Below are 15,139 nucleotides of genomic sequence, written 5' to 3'. Positions count from 1 at the left end.
ACAGCTTTGAAAGCAGGACAGAAATGGTCTTTACGGCGAAATTAAAATAATGGGGGACTTTTCTTTTAATATGAACCCCCTCGTCAAGCAGCTTGAACATGTCAAATAGTGTTTAAGTGCCAATGTGATGTACTGGTTTAATACGGTTTGCCTGGTAATTTAGCCCCCCAGTTGCGCAGCAAAACAGATTTGCCTCTTTTTTCTCTATCTGTAAGGTCATTTAGTGAAAAAAGCTGTGTAACATCTGTGATTTAAGCTTGCCAGGGTGTTTGTTTTTCCCAATCTGAACACTTTGAAGCTTGTAGTGTACATTAATGTTGACTCGATCTGCTCTTTGAATATATTTTATATTGGCAGTTCTTTCTTTGAGATTTCTCTGTGATATGGAAATCAAAAAAAAAAAAAAAAAATCAAAAGGGTTCATAATAAAGGCATTTAATGCTCTCTCCCTGTCATTCAAACTTGCCACTGATTGTTCTTGTTGTCTGCAGATCTTGAAGCTTTGTCCAAAGAAGAAGAGTTCTGCAGCCTACACTTTCTGCAAAGCAATGGGCCTACTCGGCATGCAGTTTCACCTGTTTGAAAATGAATGTAAGTCACAATGTCTTCACTGCAGACCAGTGTTGTTCAAGTTACTGAATCAGTTACAGTTACATAGTTACTTGTCTGAAAAATATTTAAATTACTTTACCAATGACTGCATATTCTGTTTAACTGTATACTGTTTTACGAACAAATACCCTTGCACATAGCAAATCTTATCCTTACTACATTCTTAAAACTAAAACGTCAACAAACTTGCACATCTGTGTAATGTAGGCAAACGATAGTATGTTATTCTGTGGATATATTTTATGTTTATTATATATATTATAGTATATTCTTTATATAATGTTATCTGTCAGTCTTGCTTTAATTATCTTAAGGTCTACATAGCTACATTATTTTAATGTTGCTGTAGCACAGTGTGGGACAAGAAAACTGTCAAATTTTATCTTGGATTGTACCCATATTCAATATAATGCAAAGTAACTGGTGGACACATAAGTGATATGTTTTAATAGGCTTTTTTATTGTAGTCTCCAGCAACAAGTCAGTTTTAATACTCTTGGCAAAGTAAAATTAAATTAGAATTGCTTCTCAGATACGTGACAGTAGTTTTTCATCATGAGAGGAAATAAAGTGATAAAAATGATTCTCAAAAACATAAACACAAAGAGTTTTATCCTTTAATCATTACAGTAATCCAAGTCCTGCAACTCACCACTATAGGCCTAATTTGTCATTGATCTCAAGGAGGGGGGAATAATGTCCATATTTCCACAAAGGCAAGCTCAAATTGTCTGAACTGCTGGCCATTGTGTGCAGTGACAGTAATGGTGGATGATGAATCGCTCCACTGTAATTTCGGGTGACTAGTAATGTGCTGGTCAACCCCCGACAGTCCATATAAGGTTATTTATAACTTACATAAACATTTCATGCAATAGTCCACCTTCCACGTTCTCATCCCCTCTTTGTGTGTGTGTGAATGTGTGTCTCTTGCTCAAATACACACACAGACAAGATGAAGGGACTGAATGCCGCTTACCTGAGCCACGCATAGCTGCTGGTGACTGCAATTGTCTGCTATGATCTAGACAAAAGTAGCGAGTAATTGTAGTATTTATTTGAAAAAGTAATAAGTTACATAAGTAGTTACTGCAAAAAGTAGTGGGATTACAGAAACGCATTACTTTACAGCTGTAGACATAACACCCAAAGCTTTGGACCATGACAAACCAGGGAGAAGTCCGCCTAAGTTGAGGGGGTGTAGGAGTTATGGCTGTATTTGAAACAGCTTTAATATTAAACTTCTTTTATTGGTTCATTTTTTATGTTCATGATGGCCGAAATTCATCATCCTGGTTGTTCCCATAGAAAGTCTTCACATTAATCATGCCTTTGCTCTTACTAAAATGTAATTATCCCATCCCCCTTCAGTCCACATTGCATGCTAAGTAGATTGTCTTCATAAAAATATCTCAAACAAAATGAGCTCACAAATCTACTTTTTTTGAGGCATTTTGTTAGCATTTTCACACCAGTGGTGTTAAACTTTCTAATATCTTGCAAACAGTTCTTGCAAATGCCTTTGTTGCTCTTGTCTCAACAACTCAATGTGCTCTGTGCTCCCCAGACTACCCTCATGGCATCACCATCCTGTCACCTTTTGGCTCAGATAAGAAGCAGGTACTTAACTTCTGTGCCCCGAGTGCTGAAGAGCTCCTTAAGTTTGTAGAAGACTTGAAGGAATCAATTGCGGAGGTGTCGGAGATGGAGCAGATACGCATTGAGTGTAAGTGTCTGTCTTTTTATGGTTTTTCCCTTGGTAATACAATGAAAAACTGGAGGCTGCCAGAAATGGGGGGGGGGGTTAAAGGTGTATATAAAATAAATAAGGCCAAATGAATGTACAAGTGTGTAAGTGTGTGAGTGTGTGAATCTGTCTGTCAGCAGCTAATCTTACAAACTACTGGACGCTTTTCTGAAACATGTTAACAGTGCAGAACTCACAGATCTCCTAACTTCATCAGGGGCAAAATGTCTTCGTGATGATCAACTGAAGTTTACTGAAGCTGCTAATCCTTAGAAAGAACAAGGTGATTTTTATGGTCATTTCTGAGTTCAAACAACTTCACAAAGTTAAGTTAATACAGCTGAATTTTAATTAACTTAATTTAACAATTAGATATGAAGTAAGCATGAATTATTTTTTTTTATTCCTTTTTCAAGGCAGTTGGCTTCCAAGACTTTTTTATGTAAGATTAACTTGTCCCATTTGACAGTGTATGTGTTTGCTTGTGCCAATTATTTGAAATGTTTGTGTGTATTCCTCCCCTGGCAATGCAACCAGCATCAAATTTTGGACCAAATCAATAATCTCACATCTTGGAAAGTGGGAGCCCACAGTGAATTCTTTTATACTCTGTGTGGGAATCGATAGGTCCTCAGATAGTACACATGAGTCAGAAGCAGCCATCCTTTGTTTTTTATTATTTGCTAACTTGTGTAGGTGCAGAATGACTTTTGTATTGTGTTTCCTTTGGTGCACTGCAGCTCAAACAGACTGCAGGAGGGCAGTAAATTGGAGGTGAAAGGAGGCCAGTGTTCCTGAAAGCTGCCAGGCATCTGAGTTGTTTTGGGTCTGGGTACATATGAAATTCTCCAGACAATAAGACATGCACATACTTAGACCCACATGGAGAACCAGGGTATCCAGAGTCTAGCTCCTGCCAGTGGGCATCAAAGGGAGCATCCCTGCTGGGATTTGACGCAACTGCATTACCCTTCACAGAAAGGGAGGGCCAGCAGCCCAGGGAGAGCAGGCAGCAACATATGGAGACAGGCAGTGGTTGACAGACGGAAGCTATTTCTCTCACTGAGTGGAGTGAGGAGAGACAGCTACTGTGCACAAAAACATGTAAACCAAGCACAAATAACTCATGTTGAGACATATTTCTTTAAACAAACTTTCTCTCAAGACATAACATAGGAATAACATTTGGAACAAGAATGATTGCTGGCACTTGCACAAAAAAACACCACATCATCCTTTCTCCTCCAAGGGTTTGTATTGTTGGCACGTTAGCAAACATGCCTGCGGCTGGCTCACTTCTGTTTGGGCCTTTTTCTTTTTGGTCCCCTCTTACAGTTTCTGTTTTATATAGAGGTGCATTTTTATCCTGCATCTGGATCTTTATAATAAAGGAAATTCCTAATGGAATAGATCATTTTAATTCAGTTCAACGGTCACGCTAAAATATTTCACACATGGTGTTAGGTCTTTCTGTTCCCTTCTCTTAAGTCAGTATGCCTGCACTGTAGGCCTAATTGTAACAGTTAATACTTACAAGTGTTTCAATCAGGAGAGATTTCATTTTTCACTGAACAAACATTCATTAAAATGAACACAACCGTTTTCTAGAGAAGGGTATTTTATTATAAATACAAAATATTCTGCATTAATGCAGGCTTGCTGTTGGGTTTTATAACCCACTTCCACTCCCCGACAGCACTTTACGTGGAAACATAGTGGCAGTGCAGGAGAGGAAGTAATGGGTTGTTTGGAAAAAGCGAGATATTTGTGTATAAAGAAAGTTTTCTGACTGAACTTCCACCAAGCTTCATATATTAAATTGGAAAAATGTTCTAATTAAAGGAACAATAGGAATTTCCTTGAAAGAACAGCTCAATTTAAAACACTGTCTCTATTTTCTCCATGATTAGTACCAAAATGCATGCTCATTTCAAGGAAACTAGTAAATAATTTATTGGGAAAATGCTGACCTATAAAATTAAGCACTGCCACTGTTTATTTATAGCTTCATCTGACCTCCTTTTCCACAAGATAAACTACAAACAGGACATATTTTGTTTATTTTGTTACTTTTTTGTCAACAAAATGAATCAGAGGACATATTGCACTGCACGTTAAAGGTCGCACCTGGCAGATTTCAGCAGTTTGGCCTCAGAATTAGAATGCGGCGCATGTGTGGAGACAAAACAACATTTAGTCATCATGATTGGAAATGACATGCAATTACCATCAAGTGTGAAGTGTAATTAGAGAGATGGCGAGTTGTGTTTTGAGATTAGAGGAGAGAGTGGAGGAGAGGAAGGCAACAAAAAGCACGTGTGCTCAGCATCTGAGATAAAGAAAAATAGTTAGGCGGGTTAATATTGTGACTCTTTTCCATCAGTTTGTCTGTTTACCTATTTTTCTCTCTGTTGCGGTGGTTATATTTTGATGATTTATTTTATCTTCTGTTCTCTGCAGGGGAGCTGGAGAAACAGCAGGGAGCCAAGACACATGCAGTAAAGAACAACGGCACACAGCTAGAGCTGCGCGGCAAACAGGGCTCCCCATCAGGTGTGTGTGAGTGTGTGTGCACCGCTGCTTTTTAATTTTAAAATGCGCTGCAGGGACATTGCCCTCGATTACATTAATTTACCTGCAGCTGAAACAAAGTTAAACCACTGCTGTTTTTATGAATAGATTGATGAAACATTTTATACTTAAAAAAGGAGCCACTGCACTCTAACAAATCTTATATTCCTTATCTTTACTTTGGAATAAGTGGAGTAATATAAAGTGCCTGATTTATTTCTCCATCAAATACTTTAAAATGCAGTAAAAGACATTTTGCTGCCACTCCCCCCTTTTCCCTCTATTTTTCTCCTCTGTCCAGGAAACCAGGAGATAGATGAAAGAAGCGGACACAATGCAGTAGAGGTAAGTGCTTAATGATAGGGCCATGTCCCAAATAACAGGTAAGTCAGTGCAGTGTGTCATTATCTAGATAGGATGAGATAGAATGAAACCTGAGGACTAGTCATATCTGCAGGGCTAGAGGCGTCAAGCAGGAGTGGGTGAAGAGTGGATGAGAGAACGAGTGCTGCTGGGTAAAGCGCTGCGGGCATGTGAGGTATCCCAACCAAACTACACTGGACAAAAATTTCATTGCAACACTTTTGGTTTTGTTTCCAGTTTTCACAGGTTTAGGTTTAACATCTAAGACTAATTTCTCTCAAATGTTGGTGGGAAATTTGTTCAAATATGTGTTAGTGAACTTCTTTTACAAGATCTACATGACAGGAGTGGCATATCAGGATGCTGGTTAAGCATGGATGGCCACAATAAAAGGAAGCTTTAAAATCTGCAATTTGATTACACAACAGAATGCCACAGATGTCCCAAGTTTCAGGAAGCGTGCCATTGGCATGCTGACTGCAGGAATGTCCACCAGAGCTGTTGCCCGTGAACTGAATGTTCATTTCACTGCCATGAGATGCCTAAAATGGTGTTTATCGCATAAGCTATTTTCTATGTCATTTACATGAATTTGGCAGGACAGGTTATGTAAGTCAATAAAACATAATAATTGAAAAAGTACTGAAATAATGTCATTAAAAAATTGGATCTGTTTTTTCATCAGGTTTTACAAAGTAAACAAAACATATTGATAAAAAACCTAACTGCTATAACTAATGTTACAAAAATAATAATTTTTTCAGGTCATTTCCTTGTTTGATTGTTTTCTGTTTCTTTGTTTTTGCTTTCTTTTTTTTTCTTTTTGTGTCAATTTTAAAGTCATTTTTAAAATATCAACTTCCTCTGTATTTGTTGGGGTCATTTCTTAAGTTGTTCTTTTCCTTCTTCCCATGTTTTTGAAAGAAATTAAGCCATTTTGGCCAGGTTTGAAAGGGTTAATAAAATCATAGCAGTCAGAACAGGTTCTATTTACAGAAAATGCACCCGACTCAGAGGCTTTAATATTATCTGCAAGCCTAAAAAGGAATAGGTTGTAATTAGTTTCACAAGCTCAGGCAGAAATGGTGACTCTTTTAGGCGCTTTAAAGGAAAGAAGAAAAAACAGCTATTGCTAAAAGAGGAATACTGTGTGTGTGTGTGTGTGTGTGTGTGTGTGCGTGCGCGTGTGTGTGTGTACCCACACTGAGACCTTAATTAACACAGTAACATGCGGGCGGATAAATTTAACGCTCATTTGACCTGGAGACGTCACCTCACCACCCCTCTGCCAGATCTTCGGGGGAAACTTCTCGTGCAAACATGTGAGCAACAGAGCACGCTGAACTACAGTACCCATGGGGCCTTGCAATTACCATCCTAGTGGCATCCAGTGACCTTTCCATAGCCCTTTCTGTGGCTGTGGAGTTTAGGGGGCTGGAGTGAAAAGCCACAGGGTCAAGTTGACAGTCAGTGGCTGTTTAATTCCACACAGCTCACTGGTTTTATGTTTGGCTGTAAATCTTTACTTCGGTGCTGATTAGAGCAGAAATACTGTCATTTTCAAAACCATAAATGCTTGTAGAATGACAATGGTTTCTGCACAGCAAACATGCATTCATTGCTGCACAAGAAGCATTAAAATGAAATGATTTTTTTCTGTTGTGGTCTTCATGACAGTGAGCTATGATCAGGCCAGTGCTCATGGTTGTCTGAATTACCTTCAGCAACCGCCTTCCCCTCTACCGTGCAGCCTGCAGTAAATGTCAGAGGCTGGTGGGGAGCCATTTACTGTCAAAACACATTTATCTGAGAAACCAGGAGGGTCACACAGTGAATCCTGCTGCTTGTACCAGAGCAGGGATACGTAACTGGCTTTGCTTGGGTGCCACTTTTGCAAAATGTAAGGAGGCCAGGGGCCAGTCACAGGAGCCCCGTATATGTTTCCAGGATTTTAGGACATTTCTTGGATTTTAGGATGTTTCTAGGATTTTGGAACATTAGGGGCTTGGATAGGACCTTAATCTGAGGGTGCTGGGGATCCTCCATGTTCTATTTTGATTCTGTTTTATGGCACCCTTTGTATCCTAAAAGCACTTGGCACCCTTTTAGGTGCCAGATAAGTTGAGTATCATGGTACTAGACACATAAATACAGGGATAGTTGCACAGTAAGCTTTTAAAATCCGAAGGAGGGGAGAGTTTGATAGTAGTCACTTAGTAATGTCAGTGACATGTTGGAGCACAAGTTTGAGCAGATTTGTAGCTTGTTGCTTGTTGTGGGGTTTTTTTTGACATGAAAAGCAAAACCAAAGACAAAGAAAGCCATCATCATGGAGAGGACAGGCAAACAGAAGCTGTTGCAAGTAGTGGCCCTTTTAAAGCTTTGCCAGCTTCTCCTCAGGTGCAGCCAATCCAGCTAACGATCCTCCCACTCCTGGCCTCTTTAGAGCAGAGTGGTGTCAGATGGGTCCCACACAGTCCAAATCACATGTGTGTGATTTGTTACCAAAGTGACTAAAATGCACTTGAATAAAAAGATAAAAAAAAAAAAAATGAAGCCAGACTTAAATGCAAATCAGTAAAACTTTGCCAGTGATAATTTCTTTATTTGCTATCCTAACACAAAAATCTTATTGCTGTTATGTAGAGCTGTAGATTGTATTACTTTAACAGTTAAAGTCAACTTTTACTGCATAGTAAATTAAAAAGTTGAATTTTCATAGGGATAGCTATGGAAGCCCAAAGCTGCAAATGAGATTTTTTTTTTTGATGATCCATCCATTTGCTTGCCTGGTTTTACATACTAAGCAGACATGGAGTAGAAAAGTGAAAAAGAAAAAATGATCCTGGCCTATTTTTGTTTTGTTTTTTAACCCTACTAGTTTTGCCAATGAAAAAAATTAAAATGAAATAAATGAAAAGCTTAAAAAGATTATCCCTGGTAAAACCTGTTCTTTTAGTTATAAACACAGGATAGAAAACAATTTAGACCAGGCTTAGAGAAAATAGTAAAAGTCTAATATAGTGCATCTACTGACTATTTGTATGTACTTAGTAGTATTCCATTGTGGGACTTTTGGAGGGCACTATGTGTGGTGCATAAATCTCAAACTATATTTAAAATAAATAAATAAAAATAAATACACTAGGCCAAATAGGAAATAGGAAGTGATTTTGGACATGGTGTATTACTTTTCCTATATAGGTATATAAATGTCCTTTTTTTGCTTAATTTTAGTAACCTAACAGTCAAGTCTGTCAATGTAACAGTAAACTTATGACCAGTACAGAAATTCATTTGGTCATCGATAAGGAAAAAATACTCTTTCTACTCAAAAATCAAAGTTTTGAAAGGCACCAGAAAGTCAGCTAAATCCTTTATCTAAAGTGGTTCAGAGCTCATTGATACTGTACTCTTAAGTTTACGTGCCAAGACGTCAAGGAGAAATAGTGGTTGGCAGATTGAATGGGAGCAAATGTTAATGGAGTTCTCTCACACAAGAGTTATGTTGGCTCCTGTAAGAGAATAGAAGAGTTGTAAGCCCGTTCTTACCTTACATACTTCACATTAAAATTCTATTATACTGCAGATGAATTACTGTTGACCTTATTCGCACAGTTGCCATTTTGAAGAGTTTAGGTGGGAAACTATATTGACACATTAAAAGTTAATTCAAAATGAAGATCTTTAGTCAGAAATTTGACCGCATTAAAGTATGTAGTAAGTTACCAAACTTACAGTACATAGCAGAGCTGCGGACTTGAGACCTGGACTCAATTGACTGTTTTTACACATACGGATGCTTTGATTTATTACTTGCAATTTTTTGGTCACTGTGCTATTCATGCTGGCCTATCATGTGCATTACTGGACTTGAGATCTGGTGTGAATTAGCCCTCTAAAAACCTGTGATGTGACTTGGATTTGGTTCACAAGACTTAGAAACAGCCCATAAAGCCTTTAGCTACAGTAGCTTGTAGATTAACTAACAAGTTAGCTAAAAAAAAAAATTTTGCTTAATAGTGAGCTAAAGATTAACATTAAGACCCTGTCTGCATGGATACATACATTTTTAAAAATGGTTGTTTTCCTTTCCTTCCTTTGCGTTCTTTTTACAAAATATCTCCATACACACCTGGAATGCAGAAATGACTCAAAATGCTTGCTGGCGTTAGCTGTCTTTAGGTGTCTCCCTTGATTTCAAAGGTAGTTAAGTGCACAGGCTAACATAATCTTTTTCAAAAAGATGACGAGAGGCCAAATTACTAAATTATGACTCCTCTTCAGTATATGGACAAAATATATGATTATGTTTTGGAAATGCAAAAGTTTCCTTCCACTCTCAAAATTGTCCCAACATCTGCTAGTTCGACCTGGCCTGATTCAAAACTATTGTTTCTGGCTGATTTTGAACTTCAAATGCTGAGGAGGACCAAGTAACACTGAGCACAGCAGATTCCTCTAAATCACAGTAAAGTGGTGCAGCAGGTATCCTTCTGTGTACTATTGTTGTCAATCAGGTGTGCCGCTACCATGACGTCAACATGGCGGGATGATGATGCACATGTTTTTGTTTAGCCAGTAACAGCACATGGCAACCAATACTGGAATGTCAACAAACACACACGTTGGGTTAGGTTAGGTTTAGGGAAAGGAAGCACATGGTAAGGTGTAGTAAAAAACATCATTCTCCTAAAACACCAGACTCCAGGATTAGAGTCTGTAGTTTGCGGGACCCATCGATCAACTCTGCCGCCTGCTCAATAGACATCCTTGCACTCCTTATATTATGTTGTTACTGGCAGCGTTTCAACTTGATGCCATCCTGACACATTTGATGCGCACGCAACACGTTCCCTCTGGCATTGATGACACTGCCTGTACGCGTATCATGTGGACAGGGCAGGTGCTGTCTGGCTGCCTGCCAGCATATAATAACACCATGACCGGTTTTGTCCGGCTGCGTTCTCACCTGAAGCCATCTGGTGGCGTTCCATGCCCATGCGAAAGGTGGCTTTTGTCGTTACACACTTTTGCCAAAAGCACTGACAGAATGGCCCTCTTTGACAAGTTGGGAATGAGAACAGGCTGGTATATTCCTCGAATTTTGATGATTCCTTCTATATTTTTGTTTTGGCATATGCTTTCTGAGAAACACAGTGTAAGGTAACTTGGAAACGTGACTTGTTTCCAAAAAGCAGCAAAAGAAAAATGTATTTGGAGGAAAGGTGCGGGTAAAGGAAGACAGATAGTAGAAGGTACATTTTGAAAGAAGAGAAATAGAGAGTTGAAATAAATGTGACATATGGAGGTTTGCATTCTGATGAGTGTTGCCTGTGGACGTCTGTGGTTGTCAGTCTGCTCACCTCCTCTCCTTCCACCTCTCCCTCTTCTCCGTATGACCTCCGTCTATGTTCTGGTTCCCCCCCGACCCCTTTAAGTCTCCTCGTGTCACCATAGCGCCACACAGTGGTTTGGAAGGGAGACACAGGGGCCCTCAGTGTCCCCTTTGGAACCACCGGGCCCCTTCTGTAGCGTCGCACCAAATCTCTTATCCCCATTCCCCACCACTGTCCTCCTCCTGACCCCAGTCACACACTGCTGTTCCCAGCATCCAATCTACACTTTTCCCAGTACCTGCGGGGGTGGAGGGAGGGGAGTGTGCAGTATGATTTAACACCTCCACCGACCCCCCAAGCCCCCACGCATGCCCTGTGTGTGTGTGTGCTGTGCATTCACCACCCCCCAAAAAAAACAAAAAGAGGGCTTGACGGATTGTAGAGGAGGAACCAGTTTTATAACATTTGATGCTGTTCTCTTGGCTGTTTTCTAAACTAGGTGTCAATTCACAACAGGCTTCAGACGTACCAGCTCAGCAGCACGGCTCGGAGTCCCGAGAACGTGGCCCTTCTTAACCACCGGGGGGAGCTGCTTTTCCAGCAGGGTCCCCAGGGGCTAACCCACGGGCCGGCGCCTCCTCCTCAGCACCCACAGCTGCAGTCAGCGGCAAGCACCCCCGCCCACCACCTCCACCTCCAGCAGCACCACCCGGCGGCCGTCAGCATGGCTGATCTGAGGCCCGAGACACTCATCCAGTGTCAGCAGATCGTCAAGGTCATCATGCTTGACAACAGCGGCCACGGACGCATGGAGGCGTTCCTCAGCCAAACACCCACACACCACCATTACCAGCATCACCACCACAGCCACCACCAGCTCAGTCAGTCGGCCATGTCCACCCCGGTCCGCTCGCCGGACGGCTCCCATGGCAATGATGGCCACCAGCCCCCGCTGCCTCCCCCACCTCCGCCTTACAACCACCCACACCAGTACATCCCCCCTGACCCCCGCCTCAGTCTACACCGGACCCCAAGTGGCTCTCGGAGCATGGTGTAAATAAGTTAATTAGTATTCTTTCCCCAATCGCCCACACACACTCACCCTTCTATTTAAAAAGTACATAATGTACATATATACATACAGATGAAAGAGCTATAATAAAAAATAATGAAATCTCACTTATATGCATATATTTAAGGAAAAAAATAAACTAAAAGATCAAGGTTTTAAAAGAGAAATAAAGTGCATATATAAAGTTTTACTTGATTCCACATGTATTTTGAAATATTATGTAGTTTTAACAAATTTCTATAACTTTTTGTCAGTTTTAACTCTTGCTAGAGAAAATATTCTGGATGGGTTTCCTCCCGTTTCGGGTTTCACCGCCAACAACAACAGAAATGGGACTTCGATGGATGGACGGACTCCGAGGACCTTCTGTTTCGCTTCTATCATCCCAGACCTCATGCCTACTGTGCTGTATGTGCGCGTGCGTGCATTGTTGACACTTAACTGAAAAACATGTGCCAAAATACATAGCCTCCACTAGACTTCTTTGCACTTGACTAAATGCTAGGGCTAGGAGAAAAGAAAAAAAAAATCTTTTGCTTTGAGAAAATAGTCCTTTCACGCTTCTCCCTCAAGGAGCACAAAAAAATGAATAACAAAACTGATATTTCATAACAACAACAAAAAAAACAACCTGTTTTAGCTGTTGCTGATTTATTTACGTGATGGAGAGCTCTCTCTTCTTCTCTGCTCCCCTGGATAACAAAAAGAAAAAAAAAAACATCCTCCTATAAGCTGCGTTTGTCATCTGCTCCTCTGCTGTGTTGTGGCTCTCTATCATCAGAAAACACTCTCACTCAAATGTTGCTCTCCATAGATCACCCTACAGTGAAGTCTGACAGAAAACAACCAATCACATGGATTGCTGCCAAACCAAAAAGTCAGCCCGGGATGCTCCTGTTGATTGTTGTTTGTCTTTTACTCTTCATATTTATTCTTGCTTCCCAGGAGTTCTTTTTTTCATATTTTGAAATTGTTCAAGCTGCTCTCGGACTTTTCTAAACCAATTCACATGTAATATATGTACACTGTGCTGTAATCTGGTCATGCAACGCTTCTTTGCTTTTTCAGGAAACGAACTTCCGTGAAGATGCTACAAATGTCAAGATCTGTGTTATTTTGATTTGCACAAAGCATATTCAAACCTTTGTGTGTTTTTGTCGGCGTAGGAGAAATACCGGAAACATCCAGACGCTGTCTCTTTATGTCGGTACAACTCCCAGGTTTTTGTTTCGGCCCCCTCGTGACTATTTTTCTCTTCCCTCCTAACCTTTCCGTCTGACATTTTCAAAAAGGCAAAAAACTACAGAGGCGCTCACACAGCTTATATTGCAAATGCTGGCATTAATGGTATTGTTTGTGCTGTTGGCTAGCCTGCTTTAAATAAGAACGGGACAAAAAGAATGCATTATCTGATCTCTTTCTCTTTCACCCCAGCCTAGACTGTAAATACCACATTCAAGCAGTGGCGGAAAGGACAAGCAAGCTACCTTTAGCCCCTTCAAAATGCTATAGCCCTGTCACGCGTCCTTCATTCTGAAATAGGTCAGCGGCTGCCCCAGCCTGAATGCGTCCATCTTTTAAACATAAGCCCCACCAGGTACTGCGGAATGGATGTTCGGTTAACTCTGCTCCCATCTGACCCCGCCTGTCTGATTTGTTGATTTATAATCGCAGAGCCACAGCGGGGACGTTACTATCTCATCTTTCTGTCCTTTTCCACTCATGATTTCACCCAGTGGAAAGACAGAGGTTGCAGAAAAAACAGTCGAGAGAGAGATGATGAGTGCGTGTGTGTGTGTGTGTGTGCGTGTGTGTGTGTGACCTCTCAGTAGCATCCAAACTTTCCCGTAAACAAATCCGACCTCTCTCCCAATAATTGCTTTTGTTATTATTTCACAACACATTGAGAAAATTAGCGCTTTCAAAGTGATGAGCTATTATGGCAATTTTCATATTTTTACTGGTTATAAACAAACTTTTGAAGGTTATGTTAATATCAAAAGTTCTGATATTATTTTTACACTGATGGATCGTAATTGTTTGATTGCTCTTTTGTTTGTTTAAATCAACATTCAGATATAAATGTTATTCTTTTCTCATGCATGCCATCAGTTTGGAGGCCTATTGAACTCTGATTCCCAAAAGTTTGAGATTTTTGTGCATGACTGATTTGCTTGAGGGAGATGAAGAGGGCAGATTTTTTTTTGTGTGTGTGTGGTTGAACCTAAAAAAAAGAAAATAAACGTATGACAGCACAACCGAGTGTCACTTCCAACACGTCAAATACCAATGCTTTGTCAGTAGCCCATCAGTGTCACACATTGATGCACTCTTTAGTGGCGGTATGAGAAGACCCGCATGGCCATATTTGTGTATCCTCATGGTGGATGGGTCAAACAAACTGTGGACTTTCACCTGGAACCCTTCTGTCAATTGTCCTGCGTAAAACTAAAAGTCAATCAAGTTGTTTTGATAATAGAGCAGTGTGCTAGTATGTTTAGCATACTCTGCTAGAGATGTTTTAATCTTTTAATAACATAATTTTTTCAAAGCCATGATGTTCTCGAACCCAATGTGTGCTTTTGTTGCCTAAAGATAAGGAAGTAAACCGGAAGTGTTTCAGCTATGCTGTAAATTCATTTTTAAAAGAGACTGTATGCATTTAAAAAGCAGAGACTGAAGGTTATTTTCAAAAGAAACTTGTACTGACCGGAAATCGAAATGCCCTCCCCGAGCGTCCAAAACTGACGCATGAGGGATGTCTTGTGCATCATATTTTGACATGACAGACCACTGACCAAGCATTTGTATTTCACGAGTTGGTAATAAAAATGTGTTGGAAACCCCTTCAAACAGAAAATGGATTTACAATAGCAAATATGACGCCCTTTATTTGCCAAATAGCGGCCATTTTTGTCCCTGTCTTTCACCACCCTTTCTTTATGGTTGCATAGTTTTCCCTACTTGACAATGTGTTGTTGAAGCATTTTGGGAGATAGACAACCGTGTGCAATAAAGATGAATATGAGGCACACTGAAAACCATGAGTTTACGTTTGAAAGAAAACCTATGTAGCATTTTGGGACACATATGCTGGGAGTACAGCATATGATATGGAAGCGCAGTAGTGGCTAACTTTCCTAAAGAAACTGAAAAAAGGGCTCTGCCATACCAGTGCACCGCTTCATGAATGACATGTGGATCTTGTCTGGCTCTTCAACACTGTGTTTGCTCATACTAGTTAATAAAAAATGGACATATTTAGGGTAAAACAGGTGGAAACTGAGTAACAAATATGAACCATCACTTCCCTCAGTTGGCTTTGAACCCTCTCTACCTGTCTTTGCAGTATATCAACATGCTATTAAAGATGATTTAAGTCTATTCAACACAATTGTTTGGTTTCATTCTTCGATTTAATTGCTTAGCAGATTC

The 15,139-nt window shown here is 40.2% G+C and overlaps 1 protein-coding gene across 1 annotated transcript in view; it reads left to right on the top strand.

Moving 5' to 3' along the window:
* Nucleotides 1–15,088, top strand: part of LOC121961330 (IQ motif and SEC7 domain-containing protein 3-like) — a 126,038-nt gene extending 110,950 nt beyond the window's left edge. Inside the window, 5 exon segments of the mRNA XM_088072630.1 lie at nucleotides 492–591; nucleotides 2,180–2,338; nucleotides 4,820–4,912; nucleotides 5,232–5,275; nucleotides 11,132–15,088. Coding sequence (XP_087928756.1) covers nucleotides 492–591; nucleotides 2,180–2,338; nucleotides 4,820–4,912; nucleotides 5,232–5,275; nucleotides 11,132–11,689 — 954 coding nt within the window. The 3' untranslated portion in view covers nucleotides 11,690–15,088.
* Nucleotides 15,089–15,139: the final 51 nt, after the last annotated feature.

Source organism: Plectropomus leopardus, chromosome 22 (genome assembly GCF_026936395.1).
Source record: "Plectropomus leopardus strain MGB_pleo_1.0 chromosome 22, ASM2693639v1, whole genome shotgun sequence".
Taxonomy (NCBI): domain Eukaryota; kingdom Metazoa; phylum Chordata; class Actinopteri; order Perciformes; family Serranidae; genus Plectropomus; species Plectropomus leopardus.
The sequence above is the reverse complement of the archived record's forward strand: the minus strand, read 5'-3'. Positions and strand labels throughout refer to the sequence as shown.